This window comes from Haliotis rufescens, unplaced genomic scaffold (assembly GCF_023055435.1).
Source record: "Haliotis rufescens isolate VD_foot unplaced genomic scaffold, xgHalRufe1.0.p SCAF_63, whole genome shotgun sequence".
NCBI lineage: Eukaryota > Metazoa > Mollusca > Gastropoda > Lepetellida > Haliotidae > Haliotis > Haliotis rufescens.
In genome coordinates, this window is record NW_025964354.1 from 2,263,601 (window position 1) to 2,282,500 (window position 18,900).

At 40.7% G+C, this 18,900-nt stretch overlaps 2 protein-coding genes across 2 annotated transcripts in view; both read right to left on the bottom strand.

The window, feature by feature from the left end:
- Positions 1–7,080: 7,080 nt before the first annotated feature.
- Positions 7,081–10,714, bottom strand: LOC124150163. The gene is made up of 4 exons (XM_048387027.1): positions 10,560–10,714; positions 9,274–9,606; positions 8,571–8,718; positions 7,081–7,226 (listed from the first exon to the last, which is right to left on the bottom strand). The coding sequence occupies exons 1-4, from the start codon at positions 10,630–10,632 to the stop codon at positions 7,115–7,117; spliced, it is 666 nt and encodes a 221-aa protein (XP_048242984.1). The 5' UTR covers positions 10,633–10,714; the 3' UTR covers positions 7,081–7,114.
- A 4,396-nt stretch (positions 10,715–15,110) lies between these two features.
- LOC124150192 (hemolin-like) overlaps positions 15,111–18,900 on the bottom strand; it is a 6,514-nt gene continuing 2,724 nt past the window's right edge. Inside the window, exons 4-7 of the mRNA XM_046522132.2 lie at positions 18,248–18,568; positions 17,481–17,780; positions 16,603–16,716; positions 15,111–16,365 (exon numbers count right to left, since the gene is read on the bottom strand). Of these exons, the coding sequence (XP_046378088.2) occupies positions 15,797–16,365; positions 16,603–16,716; positions 17,481–17,780; positions 18,248–18,568 (1,304 nt within the window). The 3' untranslated portion in view covers positions 15,111–15,796. The remainder of the gene's footprint in view (positions 16,366–16,602; positions 16,717–17,480; positions 17,781–18,247; positions 18,569–18,900) is intronic.

Sequence of the window (18,900 nt, forward strand, 5' to 3'; positions counted from 1 at the left end):
TCAGACACGGGGCCATGAGGGTATGGATTCTCGAGGAACAACCACCAGAAGCAGATTTCTACAATTTAAAAATCGTTCATTATTCAGCTTTCCCTCTTATTGCAAAAATACATTCCACCTATCACTTACGCATATAATTACTAATAATTCATTCTGTGAAATAAATTGCATTTGATGCATGTTTATGTCCTAACAACTGCGTAAGACGTTGTTGCATATTGAACATTCATATGAATATTTCCATTTCAAGAACTCCACCACAAAGGTTAAACGCAAATTATCTCTGATGGTCAAACTATCTACGTGTTTAAAGACTGATGCGGTTAAGTAATTTTAAAGTTTCCTTAGCCTTAGATTAGGTGATTATTCAAGAAAACAATCGTTTCAATTACAAACTATACGTGTCCAACCGGACACTATGGTTCTTGGCCTGTTTTTTGTTTAATGTTTGTCTACAAATTAAATTGTTTAAATGCATAAATATTTGTTTGATATCAAGGTGCAGCTATTCTTGCGATATGATGCGATGTTGATGGAATATTGCGGAGTGCGGGGTTCAACAACAAACAAGCATACGGATCTCTCTCACCTTTGACTCGTCTTCACCAGGAACAAAGGACTCTTCTTGTAACTGCCCACCTTCCTCGGTGTTTGACAGGCGACACGTCAAGATGCCATGATTAAATTCAAAAACCCCACAGCCATCACTGTGAATGCATAATCTGTTGCACCGACGAATGTTAATCCATGAAAGGCTCTTGATTGTGCTTCCACGTGACGTGTCACAGAAGCAAAGTGTAATAGATTGTAAAACCACACAAAGCCAGAATAGCCAGGACGCTGGTCGCCAGGCATCTGCCATCTTGGCCACCTCCGCTCGAAATCTTCTGAAGCTACATCTCATTACCTGAAGATGCTCTTCCTGATCTGTGCCCTTACGCCATCTGCAACGCAGAGAAGTTAATTTACAGTTAATTGATGGCTTCCCAGTTTGGCTGCAGATGATGCTGAGAGCACTTAGAGATAAATACCTCCAATTTCAAAACCCTGATTGATGGTGGTTAAATCGATATGGGCATATATTCCTGTTTTTCCTGTTATATTTGGTGCTTATGTCGTCTCACAAATTATCATTTTTTAGAGATTGATCACAGACTACCCAAACCAACATTACCAATTAATTTCAACATATTATATACTGTTTATGCATTAGCTGACAGATAAGACGATAGAGAATGGTATATATTCATAACATAAGATAAACACTCACTGGCTATGCATGTATTATTTTATGACGTAATTGATTTCACAAAAGAGGCAACTTTATTAAATAAGAACTATTTATTAGTTACAGAAGAAGCCTAATACATATTTTAGTAAGAATACGAAACAAACAAATATGTCATATATCACCATCATGCATGTGCGTTCGTGCAATTTTAATATTGTCTCAATATTTTTTTATAAATATTTGGACCCCAGTTTTCTTTTTAAGAAAATAACAGATTTATCTTCCTCAAACCCTGTCCCTCCTCGTGAGAAGCCAACGCGTTGAACACTACGCTGCCCTACGTCCAAGGGCAAGACTAACATGTTGCAGACTGTCTCTTCACATTTGTGTTCTTTTATTTCACTTTTACTGACCTTAGTTCTTCCATGAACTGATATATCAATGATCACTTTCCAACATCCAGTTGAGTTGACAGCACGATCCCGAAAATAGATTTTCTATTTCAAAGTTGCGTTTAGTCAAATAACACGTTTAGACTTCCTATGACTAGGAGAGGCAAATTGTATAATAACACAGAAAGGGCTTGAACAATTTATTTCCCACAAGTATTTCACAGAAAGGGCTTGAACAATTTATTTCCCACAAGTATTTCTGTGTTAAGCCACATTTCCAGTGACGATAGGGGATTGAGCTGATGCATACAGTCACGAAATGGAGGTATGCTAACAGTTAAGTGGCACTTTGAAAACGTGTCCATGTTCTCTTGTAAACACTGATGAATGTGTCTTTTTGATGTTTAAATTTTTATGTCACAGGTCTCATATGTATAACGCTGAGTGACAACTGCAATTAGCACACAATGATAAAATGATTTAGTTCTCTGAAGTTGATCAAGATCTGTTTTAAAATGCACCGTATTATGCTGAAGGAAACAGATGCTGAAAGGGACACGTGAAATTGGCAATGTTATCAAGCAGACTTGGTGGGAATAGAAATGTACTCATTCATATATGTATAAACACATATTTTATGTGATTATTGTTCTCTTCAGTCTCAGGAAAATTGTCTTTTGCGATTACAAATTTACCTGAATGCTAGTATCTCACTTAAAATAATGATTGCAGTAATCGTTAACATTATTATTTATACTCAGAATCTTGTTTATGTTTTGTTGCATTAAACACATCGCCCGTGGAAAGTTTGATCATGAACCGCTTCAAGTTTCGAATATCAACAAACATTGATGTGTCTCATTGCTTGCACCACATCGAAAATCACAAGCCCATTGCCATGCTTCCCTGAACATTCCCAAACATAAAGCACACACAACCTCTATTGTATCTGCTTCTGGTCATCTTCTCGAGGCAAGAGCGTCCACTAGCCTTTTTATCAAAGTCTTGTTTCCACAAGGAGCGTCCACTAGCTAGCCTTTTTATCAAAGTCTTGATCTAGGCCTTGATATAGTGGATACTCTTGCGACGGGAAGCTGGCTTCTGGCGTGTGACCGCTGCTTCTGAAAAAAAGATTATTCCTCAGCTCGGACCTCCAAACAGGACATCGAATTCTTCTTGCTTAATATGACAAGTATATGACGAATGTGGGCCTGGCACCTGCACTTGTACGTGTGATATTTCATTTGCTGATGACTTTAAATGATTTGCTGAAGTATACAGAAATACGTCAGCTAATCACATCACAGAGGCCAATACAACATATCATTTTAATGTCATGTGACATAATAATTAACCACATTCTTCTTGTCATGATGATGATAAGCGGTAAGAAATAATCCACAGAAGTTTAGTGCAAAATTCAGTTGTTTTAATGTATCAATGGCCTTTGCAATTAATTTACACTGCTAAATTTGTTACAAATATATGGGTAAAGAATGTCGTGAAGAATTATGTCAGATGCACTATCACAATGAGGGAAATGCATTTGTCTGTAGTTTCTTTTAACGTAATAGTAGTTTCCACTTCTCAAATGGTTTGACGTTGTTGTTCCCCACACATCCTACTTTTGTCTTCTCTTTGTAAGAATTAATAAGAGAGAGGGTTTTTGTTTGATTTTTGTTTTTGTTTTTTGTTGTTGTTTTTTGTTTTGTTTTGGGGGGTGCTCGTTTCAGGAAGTGTTTTTCTAACATATACTATTAATTATAACGAGATGTTGGAAACAAATATAGACGGTCATGATGCTGACTTTAGAGGTGTTCTTCTAAACAATCATCGGATGTGGTCATTTAGGCTTTGTGATTTGTATAATCATCTAATGACCATACTGAGTATTGGTGCTTGTGGATATTTAATAGAGAAAATTGGTATTGTGATAGAAAGGATTAAAAGTCCAAAATACATCCTTTGTCTGTGGGAAGTCAGTCAACCAATTCAAGCATTCTTTGTCCAAAACGTATATAAATGTGTGGCTTAAATTGTTAATAAAACACGCTTATACATATGTATCAATTAGTTATGTATTCAATGTGGGGAAATATATTATGCAGAATGCATATGTTTTCAAGTCAAATGGTTGTGAAACCCTTAATTGTAATATGATGATGAACACGTTGATTATTTCATTTTGTGATGAGAGGTGCATGGATATTACACAAATAACAACCTAATTAACTGAATACCTTGTCACTGTAAATTCGGTCTTTATTCATTATGTATCTCGTTATCATGAGAGGTGCTTGCAGATTACACAAATAACTCCATAATTAATTGAAAACCTTGTCACTGTAAATTCGGTCTTCACAAGAAAAATACAAGTGGCAAGGGATTAGCTGTGTACCGGGTTATTATTGTTTTGTGTTAAGCTGTAATTTTGACAGACGAGCGGTTAATTTAAGTCTTAACTTCAGGTACAACATATTAGAAACAGAGTAAACATTTACAAATGTTCACTGCCAGAGACTGGTGGAATGCAGAGTCCAGTCAACTGTTAACTTGAGCATATGGTACAAGCAAAATAGGATATAGAATCAGATAGACTGCTTGTTAGCAAACGTACCACCAAATCCCTGTCTCCCATGTCCCTAAATGCAATCAAGGACGACGTTTCTTTATATTTACAGAAAGTATTTGAGACAAGTAGGATTAATACCATTCGGATCATCACACACTCAAAGAATTTGCACGAATCTTTGCAATGTGGTATCATCACTGTTTGATAGTGATTCATAGAGTTGCTTTTGCTATAGTCGTACAATGGACTCTTCCTTCATCAGAGCTATCTTATTATAATGGAAATAGTTATATTTTAGCTGCAGGTAATTATTCTAAAAAATACAGAATATCATGTCATTTCTATTGTATTCGTTCCCTCGGGCAATTAACGTGCTACTTACGTATGGTGACTGATACTCTGTTTGGTATTACGATTTCCACGATAATGAGCATCTGACATTTCATTTAGCATTAATTGTCACATGACCCAAAAGCCCCGAAAGAGTACATGTTAGTAATATCATCTCAAATGACGAGCAAAAATCCATTACCAACCAGCATTTTTTGTTCCAAAGCAAAGAGCAGGATCAATGTTGAGGAAGATACTTGTATTGTAGATACATGAATTAACAACATCATTACAAGTTATTCTGTGAATGAGAACAAAAAATGAAGGTATTTTGTCCACAGCTGGGGGATGGGGTCTGTTGCTCAGGGGTCGATCTACTATCAAGACTGAAATCAGCAAATGGACTTTTCTTTAATTAATCCTTCAGAATGACACACTTGTCAGTCAATATGAATCAGTGCACGCCCCAAATCGAAGACAGTCAGAAGATGTTAGATGTCTGATCACAAGAAATGGGACTTGACATAATTCGTCTCGGATGGTCTGTGCTGACTGATCCTTGTTAAAAAGTCGGCCTGGTCGACCTCTAATTTGACGGTCAATGTTTTCCTTCAAGTGTTTTAAAGTGGTTTTTCAATATAACTGATAAGGAATTACAACAGATAAGGAAATACAACTGATAAGGGAATACAACTGATAAGGAAATACAACTGATAAGGGATTACAACTGATAAGGGAATACAACTGATAAGGGAATACAACTGATAAGAAAATATAACTGATAAGGAAATACAACTGATAAGGGATTACAACTGATAAGGGAATACAACTGATAAGAAAATACATTTTATAGAGAAATACAACTGACAAGGAAATACAATTGAGCGCCAGAAAAGCCACTTTTTTCATCCTGTGATTATACTAAAAGAGAGACGCTAATATGTAATCACAGGCAGGGAAGGTGAATCATTCCCCTTAAATGTCGTTAGAAATATGAGGATTTCCTGCTGGGTCGCAATATTCAACCGACTGCCAACACAGTTATAGTGACATCTTGCAGTCATTTGATTAAAGCCTTTCACGTTTTGTTTTCAGTTTCACATTGACAACACTGACGTGGAATCAGGTATAATAATATATATTTTGTTTTTTTGTTTCTTTGTTTGTTGTTCAACGACGCACTCTGCAATATTCCAGCAATATGACCGCGGTCTCTCCATAATCGGGTCTAGACCAGACATTCCTGTGATTGACACCATGAACATCGATCTGAGCTATTGGGATACGATGACATGCATCAAACAAGTTAGCAAGCCTGGACACCCCCTCGATCAAATTAGTCGCCTCTTACAAGTATGGGTTTGCTGAAGAGCAATTCTAACCTAGATCTTCCCGGTTAGTAGTAGTAGTAGTAGTAGTAGTAGTAGTTGTATTATTTGTCATTAACTGCAAACTTATATTAGCGTCCTGACCTCTATGGTTGACAACAGAAGTTTTCTTTTTCGTCAAAGGTACACTTTGTCTTTAGTGTGCACGATGTCAATTAAGTGTTGCCCGTTGATCCTAGGTGTTGGATCACCTATATTAGAATACCACGACTGTTGTTAGCCATGTCTGGGTGAGACGTTGGTCCTAGGTGTTAGATCCCCTATATTAGAATACCACGACTGTTGTTAGCCATGTCTGGGTGAGACGTTGGTCCTAGGTGTTGGATCTCCTATATTAGAATACCACGACTGTTGTTAGCCATGTCTGGGTGAGACGTTGATCCTAGGTGTTGGATCACCTATATTAGAATACCACGACTGTTGTTAGCCATGTCTGGGTGAGACGTTGATCCTAGGTGTTGAATCCCCTATTATAGAATACCACAGCTGTTGTTAGCCATGTCTGGGTGAGACGTTGATCCTAGGTGTTGGATCCCCTATATTAGAATACCACAACTGTTGTTAGCCATGTCTGGGTGAGACGTTGATCCTAGGTGTTGGATTCCCTATATTAGAATACCACAACTGTTGTTAGCCATGTCTTGGTGAGACGTTGATCCTAGGTGTTGGATCCCCTATATTAGAATACCACAACTGTTATTAGCCATGTGTGGGGGAGACGTTGATTTGTTTATGTTGAGAATTTATTCTGTTTCATTAGTGATTGGTAGGTAGGTTTCTTGTATTACTGGTTCTATGTCAACTATACCAAGATTTACTCAAGATGTGTTTTCGGGATAAAATATATCTTTCTTGAAAAAGGTTAGTTCGTAGCTGAATCTAATTAAAACTTGCTTATTCCCAGATGGAAAAATGTTTTTTTTGGTCAATCGAAAAGGATTCACACGACCAATGAGCTACCCCTTCACGATGCTTCAGAAAGTCGTATTTGACTATGGAACATGGATTGGCAACGTTTCATATTCAAACTTGGTTGGTCAGTCAATACCCAAACACTGGACATGTAGGGAATGATTGGTTAGCGGACCCATGTGCCTCCTCGGTTGTATCGACTAACATGTCGATGTCTTTGAGGACAATACAAGGTTAATAACATAAACAAAAACAGATTTATTGATGTTATATGTATCACAATAGTTGTTTATCGACTGACTCCAACGACAAATAGAGTCACTATGAAGAGATCCAGGATGGCTGGACATCCACATGATATGATCTGCACGCTGCTGCTGTGTGGTTGGTTGGCCTGTGTTCTGTCAGAAAAGAAATGTCTTTACTGTAGGAAACTCCATTACTACTTAAGATAGCATACATATTGATCAAAAGCTTTGTAGTTTCAGACATATATATTCATCAGTCATGTAACATTACAGTGATGCTTGATATTCTTTTTATTTATTTTTAGTAAGTGATTTTCGTTCGAGAAAAACGATTGGGTTATTGGTTCAATCTTTCGTTCTGCAGATTAATGATGATATTATTGGCAAAAGACGATTTAAAAATATGTTTTATCTATCAGTTTACTTATCATATAAAACTAAACTGAGGGCCAAAAGAAACGTTACCAACATTAACTGATTAACACATCTCACTAATACAGCCTTCATGTTCTATGTCGTTCTTTGCACGTGCTTTGCGGATTTTGGGAGATATTGGTGTTTTTCAGCAATTTTTTAAAACATTCTTTCCCAAATTATCGTGCAATTTCCGGGTATAAATTACACACGGATCTGTTCCCTATCATTGGTTGCGATGATTAACACCAAAGAACATGCCAAGACTGACCGCTGTACAGAGGGAGAGAGCCATAGGTATGCTGCAGATAGGAGCGACACAAAGAGCGGTTGCCATTAACATGAACTGCTCCAAGATGACCATTACCAGACTGGTCGCACGCCTCCGACAGACTGGCAGAACCGCAGACAGACCACGGAGTGGCAGCCCAAAGGTCACGACCCCACAGGATGACCGCTTTTTACGGGTACTTCATCTGAGGAACATATTTCTTACTGTGACGTCATCAGCTGCTTACAGCTTAGGACATCCGGTCAGCAGACAAACAGTGACCAGACGACTACGACATTATGGTCTCCAGGCTTATCGCCAATTCATGGGCATGACCTTGAAACGTCAACTCGACGTGCCAGATTGACGGGGTGCAGGCAAACTTCAAACCTGAGGGGCGGACGCGAGTTTATCGACGACGTTATGAACGTGCGGCTCCTTGTTGTATCCAGGAGGTGGAACCTCACGGGGGCGGAAGTGTGATGGTCTTGGGCGGCATTTGCGCGGACGAGAAGACGGATCTTGTCATCATCGAAGGCAATCTGACAGCACAACGCTACATTGACAATATCTTACGGCCAGTGGTTCTTCCTTTCATCCAGCGTCAACAACGGGCGGTGTTCCAACAAAATAACGCCACACCCCATAAAGCCCGCATTACTAGAGACTTCCTCAACGCCAACAACATGACTGTCCGTCAGTTTAGGAGAACATTTATTCCCAAGGCCGGCCTACCTGTCACATATATGTTCCTCCCGACACAGAAAACACACTATAACCTATTAACTAGCAGAATTTTAGTTAATTAATACCTTTTTCCTTTCAGCAGGTGCGTGTTGTTTGTTGTCCAGGACAAGGTCGGATGATGGTCCGGAGCGGTACTCTTGAAAGGGGTGAAGTACAGCAAGGTTGTGTCCTGGCCCAGTGCAGAGGAGGTGGTGCTTGCTTGTCCCGCGGTCCCTGGCAACACAAGAAAGACTCTTGTAACCCACGAGCTTTTGAAATAGAAACGTTAAGTTCTATTTTACGTGAAAACGTGTCTCCCCTACGGCACGGTTTTGAAACGTTTGGTTCATTTGATACCCTTTGGTATCCTTGTTTTTTCAGGATGCACAGTAGTTATTTCGAGGATATTGTTACAGTTTTCTTCAGGAGAAATCTGTATACATGACACATGGACCAAGAAATGACTAATGCATTGTACAGCGAACCGCTATTGATCTAGACCACGATTATTCCGAAAGCTCGTCAAGTATCGTCAAGAATATCACACAGTTACAATGATTCGTTGATTTGGAATCGGATCTCACTGACACGGTGCCCTTAGAGAAGTTCATTATATGCTGTAAGTATGAGCTTCGTATTGTATACGGTTTTCAAGTTAAACGACTAGTACTTAAGGAGTCATTTTTTCATTTCAACAAATTCAATTTATTCATTTAGACTTGTTTTTATATTTTTCACAAATAATATATTGTAACAAACTAGCAGACATGCTTGGTGTTTGATGCATACCTTCAACAACCAGGGTGTATCCACAGTTAGGGATGGTACTCCCGCCACTCCACCAGACTGTGCTACAGGTGTACCTCCCAGCATCACTCGCCGTCACACTGTACAGGATGAACTGTACCGCCAGACCTGCGGATGAGTTGGTGACGCCAGTGATCTTGATTCGTGAGTTATATTGAGGCCATACGCTGACCAGAGACGATCCCACTGTCAGTACACTCTTGTCGGTGGGGGATCGAACATAAAACCGATGTCCATAGATTCTCATGTTCCAGGTAAACGTTGCATTATGACCTTCCCGTACAGAGGTAGTGCTTGTGTCAGTCCCAGTCCATGCTGTAATGTATAGAGATACATGATCGTGTTTGTTTGTTTGTTTGTTTGTTGTTTCGCAATATTCCAGCCATATGACGACGATGTGTAAATAATCGAGGACCAGACAATCCAGTGAGTGATATCGTGGCTATCGATGTGCGCAGTTGGGATACGATGACACGCATCAACCGAGTCAGCGAGACTGACCACCCGATACTGTTATTCGTCTCTTACGACAAGCATGGGTTGCTGAAGACCAGTTATAACCTGGATCTTCACGTACTAGGAACACATGAGGTATTGAGGCAGTGCGTTGTAATTCTACGTCGTAGATGAATATGGAATGAGGTCAGGATTTTGTTGCAATCCAAATTCCAAATAACGTTGTAGACATTTCTTATGATGCTGATGATGATGATTATGATTGTTTGATTGATTGTGGGTGTTTGTCTGTGTGTTTTTGTGTGACTGTGTGTCTATCTGTATGTCATGTGTCGGCCTGTTTTATGTATAACGACGTAAACAGCAATATTACAGCTATATGACGGGGTCTATGAAAAATCAAGTCTGGACCAGACAAACCAGTGATATTATTATTAGCAACGGTCCTTACGACTTAGTACAAAAACAACCTATCATAGAGCTGGATCAACCGATCCATTTAAGTGAGTGAGTGGGTTTGTGAGTGAGTGAGTGAGTGAGTGAGGGAGGGAGGGAGGGAGGGAGCAAGTGCTGCTTTGAAGAGTAATTTATCCTCTGAATAATGAATAATTGTGAATAGATGAATAATACCCAAACGGGAAGATCAACCGGAACGACAGTGTTTGCATCCGGAAGATTTTATTTGTGTCTACTTTCACACGTCTGTTACAACTGATTTTCTATGGCTGCCTTCACATCTCTTCAGCGCTTGATACATGAGTTCAACACGCCTGTGACTGTAGATAAAGGGCATGCAGTGGAGCGGTGATTACCTTCATCTGAATGACATCCTTGCACACAGCAGCACGCGACCACACACAGTATCCTCAGCCACAGCAACACCATCAGAGTTTTTATAGGGTAATTTAATCACCACCACTGAGAGTGCGGGATCTGGCCTCGCAACACAAGGATCCCTACACGTTGATGCGTGTGATCGACGCGGAAGTACTATTGGGGTCATCCCATCAAAATATTTCCTTGCTTTCATATTTCGTTTACTTTTAAAGCTATTGCTGCAAAATAAAAGGTATTTATATATGTTGATTTATGCGACCTTTCGTTATCAGTACTTAGTTAAAATAATTAAGTTCAACATAGACGTATATCTTTATATCACAATAGGGGAGGTCGGGAAGCTAAAAATGTGTCGATGGGGCATTTAAAGGTGGTGGTGGGGTAGCGTAGAGGTGGTGGTGGGGTAGCTTAGAGGTGGTGGTGGGTTAGCTTAGAGGTGGTGGTGGGGTAGCTTAGAGGTGGTGGTGGGTTTGCTTAGAGGTGGTGGTGGGGTAGCTTAGAGGTGGTGGTGGGGTAACCTAGAGTTGGCGTTGGGGTAGCTTAGAGGTGGTGGTGGGGTAGCTTAGAGGTGGTGGTGGGGTAGCTAAGAGGTGGTGGTGGGGTAGCTTAGAGATGGATGTGGGTTAGCTTAGAGGTGGTGGTGGGGTAGCTTTGAGGTGATGGTGGGGTGACTTAGTGGTCGTGGTGGGGTAGCTTAGAGGTGGTGGTGGGGTAGCTTAGAGATGGATGTGGGTTAGCTTAGAGGTGGTGGTGGGGTAGCTTTGAGGTGATGGTGGGGTGACTTAGTGGTCGTGGTGGGGTAGCTTAGAGGTGGATGTGGGGTAGCTTAGAGGTTGTGGTGGGGTAGGTTAGAGGTGGTGGTGGGGTAGCTTTGAGGGGGTGGTGGGGTAGCTTAGAGGTGGTGGTGGGGTAGCTTTGAGGGGGTGGTGGGGCAGGTTAGAGGTGGTGGTGGGGTTGCTTAGAGGTGGTGGTGGGGTAGCTTCGAGGTGGTGGTGGGGTAGCTTAGAGGTGGTGGTGGGGTAGCTTTGAGGGGGTGGTGGGGCAGGTAAGAGGTGGTGGTGGGGCAGGTTAGAGGTGGTGGTGGGGTTGCTTAGAGGTGGTGGTGGGGTAGCTTCGAGGTGGTGGTGGGGTAGCTTAGAGGTGGATGTAGGGTAGCTTTGAGGTTGTGGTGGGGTATCTTTGAAGTGGTGGTGGGGTAGCTTAGAGGTGGTGGTGGGGTAACCTAGAGTTGGCGTTGGGGTAGCTTAGAGGTGGTGGTGGGGTAGCTTAGAGGTGGTGGTGGGGTAGCTTAGAGGTGGTGGTGGGGTAGCTTAGTGGTCGTGGTGGGGTAGCTTAGAGGTGGTGGTGGGGTAGCTTAGAGATGGATGTGGGTTAGCTTAGAGGTGGTGGTGGGGTAGCTTTGAGGTGGTGGTGGGGTAGCTTTGAGGTGATGGTGGGGTGACTTAGTGGTCGTGGTGGGGTAGCTTAGAGGTGGTGGATGGGTAGCTTAGAGGTAGTTGTGGGGTGGCTTAGAGGTTGTGTTGAGGTAGCTCAGATGTGTAGCTTGGGTAGCTTAGAGGTGGTGATTGGGTAGCTAAGAGGTGGTTTATATTGTGCATTTGGATGATAGAGTTGGAGCGGTGCGGTAAAATCTTAGAGATGGATGTGGTGATTAAGATGTTCATGACTGTGTGTGTGTGTGTGTGTGGAGGGGGGGGGGGGGGTTAAAGTTGTTTAAGGTCACAGTTAGCAATATTCAAACTGTGTCACGTCGGCCTGTAAATACACGAATCTTCGTCAGGCAAACGAGTGATTGTAAGCACACTCAACACTACAAGACATCGGTGCGATTACACAGTGGGCAAATCCTGAGCACATGCTAGATTAAACCGATTCTTAACCCCTTCATAGGTTGTAGAGAGAACAGTCTCAACAAACTATACGACGCAAAAAATATCAAAGTTCGAACTTTGTGTGTAGCAATGTCACCCTGAATCTGTATGCATTTGATGTAGCTTTCGGGAGTCTCCAAATAACGCGTATGTACACAGTCCATTATTGAACTGTTGAACATTCTTGCTGGGAAACTTCTCTGCCTGCATAACAATAGGTTTGAAGGAGAGATAGTCGATGTTTCATTTCTTTTAAAAAATATGTAAGGTATGTGTTTTTATCCCGAGGAACGATAGAGTATAACGATACAGATAATAGAGTATCACATTTTCCCTTTGGTGTCCCCTCTCTTGTTAATAGTGATTCCCTAGTTTTCACAATAGTATGCATCGCCTACATATTCATGCGGCTACATTTATCAATAAATACAAATTATAGCATAAGATATTTTGTTGGGATGCAAATTCAAACAGAACACATGGCATCTGGTCGTCTTTTCCGTTTACGATGAGCACGAATTAAAGCTAAATAAAGGCATGTGTTCTCAAAGAGTCAAGAGTCTGGTAATGTTGAGTCAAAATGGTACCATTACACAGCATATTATATTATAGAAATTAACTTTCATATCCGAAGCCCTATTTACTAGCCATATATCTTCTCATGCATGCATTATGTATATACTGTTGACGACTGAAACAGGGAACCGGATCATGCACCAACATTTATTTCAGTGTACGCGCATGTTGTTTCAGCTCCCATGCAAGACAAGTTGGCATCATGTGGATAAACATCGAATGCAGATGAGTGAGTGAGTGAGTTCGGTTTAACGAATCTTTGAACAGTATTTCAGTGATATCATGAGGATGATGTGGGAGGAAAGTCCGATTTGATATCGGTCTTAATTAGAACTTAGAAACCCACAAGAACGAGCATGGCACTGACAAACCTACAACAGGACCAGGGGGAACCAGGATTCGAACTCTTGATCATAGGTTTCTGTCACCCCTTTTGGGACGTAATCCTGTGAATTACGTGGCCATAGACGATTTGGCCATCAGTGCCCCTTCCAATGAAGATGATTATGTTCAGCAAACTGACATTTGCTTTGGTTAAAACACGTATCACTGTTCGGTGTTTTGCAATGTTTTATGTATTTTTTTACAATGTGACATAGTAGGTGTCTCTAACTGTGACAAATGAACCTCACTTAAACACCAACATACCAGTAGCAATCATACCAAATGGTCACCTCGTCAGACTAAGTTAGTACACTGATAGGTTAGACACATCTATACTACGTTCACGTTAACGGTACAGCATGTATGAGTAAGTTGGGTTTAACTCGAGTTTCAGCAGCATTGTAGTTATATCACGGCGTGTCAGCTTAATGTTGGAGGAGAGGGTGTTGCAGGTCTCAGACGTGTACCACTTCGGTGAAACCCACGAGCACGGGTATGGTGCTGACAAACCTAAAAGCATAATCGGGGTGAACCGGGATTCGAACCCACAATCATAGGTTTCTGGCGTGCCCAACGGGCGCAACTCTGCAAAGGCGAATCGCGGCGCCTTAGACGACTGGGCCACCCGTGCCCCTGTTAAGTAAGAATGTCTAGGCTCGCTCAATACAATGTTTATTCCTAACGCGGGATATTTACCATCCCAACACACTCGCGTGATAACCTCTATCTCTCACCCACTCCTGTGGGAGCCAGTTTTGGATGATATATTAACATAGAAAGACATTCCCACAATGAATAAAGCCCTGTTCAGCAGTATATTACTGAACAACCCTGTACTTGACACAGGGAAGAATTATTTGCTGACATTTTGTGTACTTCATGTACAGAAATTAAGCTGTGTTTAAGTGTTGGCTTTGTTGTGAGTTAAGAACCAAAACATGCATACAATGACCCGTTTGAAAATTGAAAATGGTTTGGTATCAGAAGCTGGAGCCTGGACGCATAACTCGGGTACTCGGGTTGGGTAGTACTGTGTTGGACCCGGGTATCCTCAGGACTACCCGGACCCGTGGTTAGCCACCTGATGTATTGTTTCATGACACAAATTCACTATAACCACATGGTTACACAAGTCACTAATGTTCGCATTTCTTCAAGACTAAGAACGCATCCTTATGACTTTGAAAAAAATATAAAACTTCAATAAACTTAAGTGTATCTGCATGACGATATCGTTTATACGTGTATCTAAATACATGTTGCTAGGGCTACTGTCAAACTATTCCCAATCGGACATTTTGTACTTCTTGAAACCAACAGCGGGTACCCGTGTAGGATCGGATAATAGGCGTGTAGTAGGTAAGTAAATGGTAGTAAATTTGGACACATCCCAGCATACAGTAGAAGCATACAAGGAAGTGTACGCTGAAGATATGTCATCAATGCTTGCAATGGGTTTTCTCCATGGTGTGTTACATTGAGCTGATAATGCTGCTGTTAACTCGTCTCTGGGTCAATAGATCTTAGTCCCTCTTTGACTAACACAAGAAAGAATACATTTGAAATATTAACCATTCATAATCAATGTCGATACAAGTTAGAATCAACCATGGGAGGTATTCTGTAATGGTGAGTTTCGAATTGTTGTCTCAGTATCTAAGTAAAACATTGTAAGGAAATGAAGCAGTGCCGAGTCCTTTATTCAGAACATTTCACAGACCATAGCCAATACTCACATAGATAGGGTTTATTCGCTTTTTTATTAAGGCAAAAAAGTGTCACTCATGTATAACCAGTTGTGTGGACACTCGCTTGTGTGAACACTCGCTTGTGACATTTGGAATGCTTTCGGTAACACTACCGAAGTCTACCAAGTCCTAGGTAATTACAACATTCCATTGACAGACTGTGTTTCGCCAATGTTGTCGCGAAGCAAGCTCTACGATCGCATACCAAGACACGACAGGGATGTGTCATTTACCATATGATTTGAAGTCGGAACAACTGTCATATTCTGGTTGAAAGAATCACATGTTTTACAGTGATACAAAAGTGACGGAAGTATTTCCAGGATATCGTAGCTTGAAAATTATCATTACTTACAGAAGGATGTGGCTTGTGAAAATGGCGGCGTTTTTGGGAAGCTGCGCAACATGTCAAAAGCCATAAATCTGCGATGTGCAAAAACATATTCTAAACTGCGTAACTCAAGTTGCTGTTGGCCACTATAAATATTTCAAAAATGGTAAATATCGCACGGTGACTATGAGGAAGGTATGTTCGGGAAAACCCTTCCATCATTGCTGACTGATCTCAAGGAAAATATAATCCGTTCAAAGAAAGACCACAAAATGAGGAGACCAAGCATTTCGTTCATGTTTTTAGACATTATCGCCGTCAAACTCCCCTTGCACGATGACATCTTCGTAAACGTCATTGTTTAAGTGCTTGGTTTTATCAGCTAACTGGATATCTTCATCGACGTCATTGTTTAAGTGCTGGGTTTCATCAGCTAACTGGATATCTTCATCGACGTCATTGTTTAAGTGTTGGGTTCCATCAGCTAACTGGACATCTTCATAAAGGTCATTGTTTAACTGCTGGGTTTCATCAGCTAAGTGGATATCTTCATAAAGATCAGTGTTTAAGTGTTGTGTTTCATCAGCTAACTGGGTATCTTCATCAACGTCATTGTGTAAGTGCTGGGTTTCATCAGCTAACTGGATATCTTCATCGACGTCATTGTTTAAGTGTTGTGTTTCCTCAGCTAACTGGATATCTTCATCGACGTCATTGTTTAAGTGTTGTGTTTCATCAACTAACTGGACATCTTCATAAAGGTCATTGCTGAAGTGTTGTTCTTCATCTTCAAGTGTCCTGTTCATCTGAACATCTTCATATGATGAATGGCGCAATCCATCCCATCTTGACCACGTCACATCACTGCTAGCTGTAATATAACATCCATTACATATGGTTTAAACAGGCTTGCTTTTGAAACATCAGTGAGACAATGTTATCAAGTAGAGGCACAACTGCAGTCCGCTATAGTCACGGATGTGATATCCATTTACGACACGTGTACAGCTTTATCTAACTATCAGAGACGACTTTCAGAAACCCCAAATAATACCATTATTCCACCCAGTGTACACTTGAGAAGATTAAGAAGGTTCGCTAATGTTACCTCTGTTTGTCTTCCGTCGAAGGAGTAACGCCACGACGACAAGAGCGACTACTATGATAACGACAGTTGAACAGCCGATGATAATGTACATGGCAGGTGAGATCGCGGCTGAAACTTATAAAAAGTCATACAAATAACGTATGATGGTAAATTGACTATACATCTACCATCTAAGCTGAGACCAAGTAATTAAAATCAAAGGACGTTCACGTGGCCAATTATCTTTTTCACTGTATAAATTTTTAGCTTTAAGCGATGCATGGTCTAGGCAATGTAGCTGACTTGGTGCAATCAAAATGATCAATCCATTCTTGACCATTCGCATTCATTTGCAAGATGCATGGTGTATGATCAATTTCCATATTGAAATATATATGGTTAATAAGGAGAATTTTACAATACCTAGTTAATCAATTACACCTATGTCATTTAATTGTTGAACAAGGATAACTCTTTGCAATTGCGCTCAGATTACCTAGAGGTTTCTTAACACGACATCCATTTGGCTCTGTTCTCTGCAATTGCTGCATGTATCCGTATGAGACCAGACATGAAGACGTCGTTTGCAGAGAAACATCATGTCTTTCTTATTGAGATAATCAATACTCTACACTTGATCATGTTACGTTGTTTTCCCTGCCTCAGTGAGAAATTACTTCACAGAGAAATCTTATAACGTCTGTATAACATTTTCAAGAGTGCATGCCTGTGTCCAAACGAGTCTTCATGTCAGTGTAAAGAGATTGATTCTGTACATAATCCATATGGATTTACCATCCTTCAGAAATCGTTAAACATTTGAGCAAACTTTATGTAATATATGAAGACATCTATAACCTTGCAAACTGTTTATATTGTGTCAAAGTAGTGAAACATACGCTGTCGCACAATGAGGACAAAGATGCTGCTCCGACCTGACACCTGTCCACCCTCCTCTGTACCCTGACATGAGTAGTTCCCACTATCCCCCTCTCTGACATCAGCGATTTTCAAGGTGGAGCCTGACACCTGATGCCTTCCTCCACTCAGCAGCCTGGCGTTGTCTCTTCTCCAGATGTAGGACATGGTCAGAGTGTGGTCCCGGGGAAGACTCCGGGACGTGGTGGAACAGGACAAGGTTAGGTTCTCACCCACAACAGTAAGTTCGGTGGCAGTGATGTGTGTCTTCTCTGGCTTCCCTGGAATACACAGCAACGTATGTTTTGAAGGGTGACATATCGACGAGACAATCTTCAACGTTTGCATTTAAACAGAAGTAATTACGTCACAGTATACTGTATTTTTACCAATTCCTCCAGTTATTGAGCAATGTTAATATTTAAAGAAGTGGAGGGATATGGAGATATATTACAAAGTGATATTACTAATTTATCAAGGACATAATTTAGTATTTCAAATTCCTTTCGAAATATCACATGTAAGGACACTAAATACAATTTTATATTATTTCATGTGGTTAACTGTCGACTTGCAGATATCTCAATCGTTTACCAGTCATATTTCCCCAATCTGTTCTCTTTAAATATATCAAAGACATTAATTTACGCTGAATAAATATAGAATTAATACAAATATTGACACGAGCATTTCCCCTTTCATTCTTTACGAGAACGAACCAAAATATTGACAGTTTGTATTCACTTACGTGAGACAATCAGGGTATGTCCACACTGAGGTACACGGCGATATCCGCTGACACAAAAGTATTTGCCAGCGTCAGCTGCTGTGACATTATATAGCAACAGACGTGCAATGACAAATTCAGATGAATGACTAACTCCCTTGATCTGCAGTCTTGAGGTGAAGGTATACCCAACGTTCCATTTATCAGATTGCTTCCGCATTAAATGTGGACCAGAGGGAGACGTGATGTAGGCCCCGCTCTCCAGGGAGGGCATCTTCCACGTCATCATGGCATCCTCTCCTTCAGGCACCACAGTGTAGTTCTTGTTATCATCAGACCAGTCTGTAATATATTTACTTATTGTAGTTAACATGAATGTCCAATTTACTTGAAACTACCAAAAAAAACGGTGATTCAGTCATAATCTACATTTCGCTTTTACACTTGACCAAAAGCCTCTTACGTGATGTACATATGATTCAGTGACTTATTGAGTTTCACAACACGTTGAACAGTTTTTCAGTAATAGCCATGCTTGGCATCATCTTGTTGGGGTAATGGCAAACGTTACTCTGGTAATATATATTTACTATCCACATTACTCAAGATACCGCTCACCAAACACACATGATCGGGGTGAATGTTGGTATGTGTAGTAAGATCACTCGTCATTA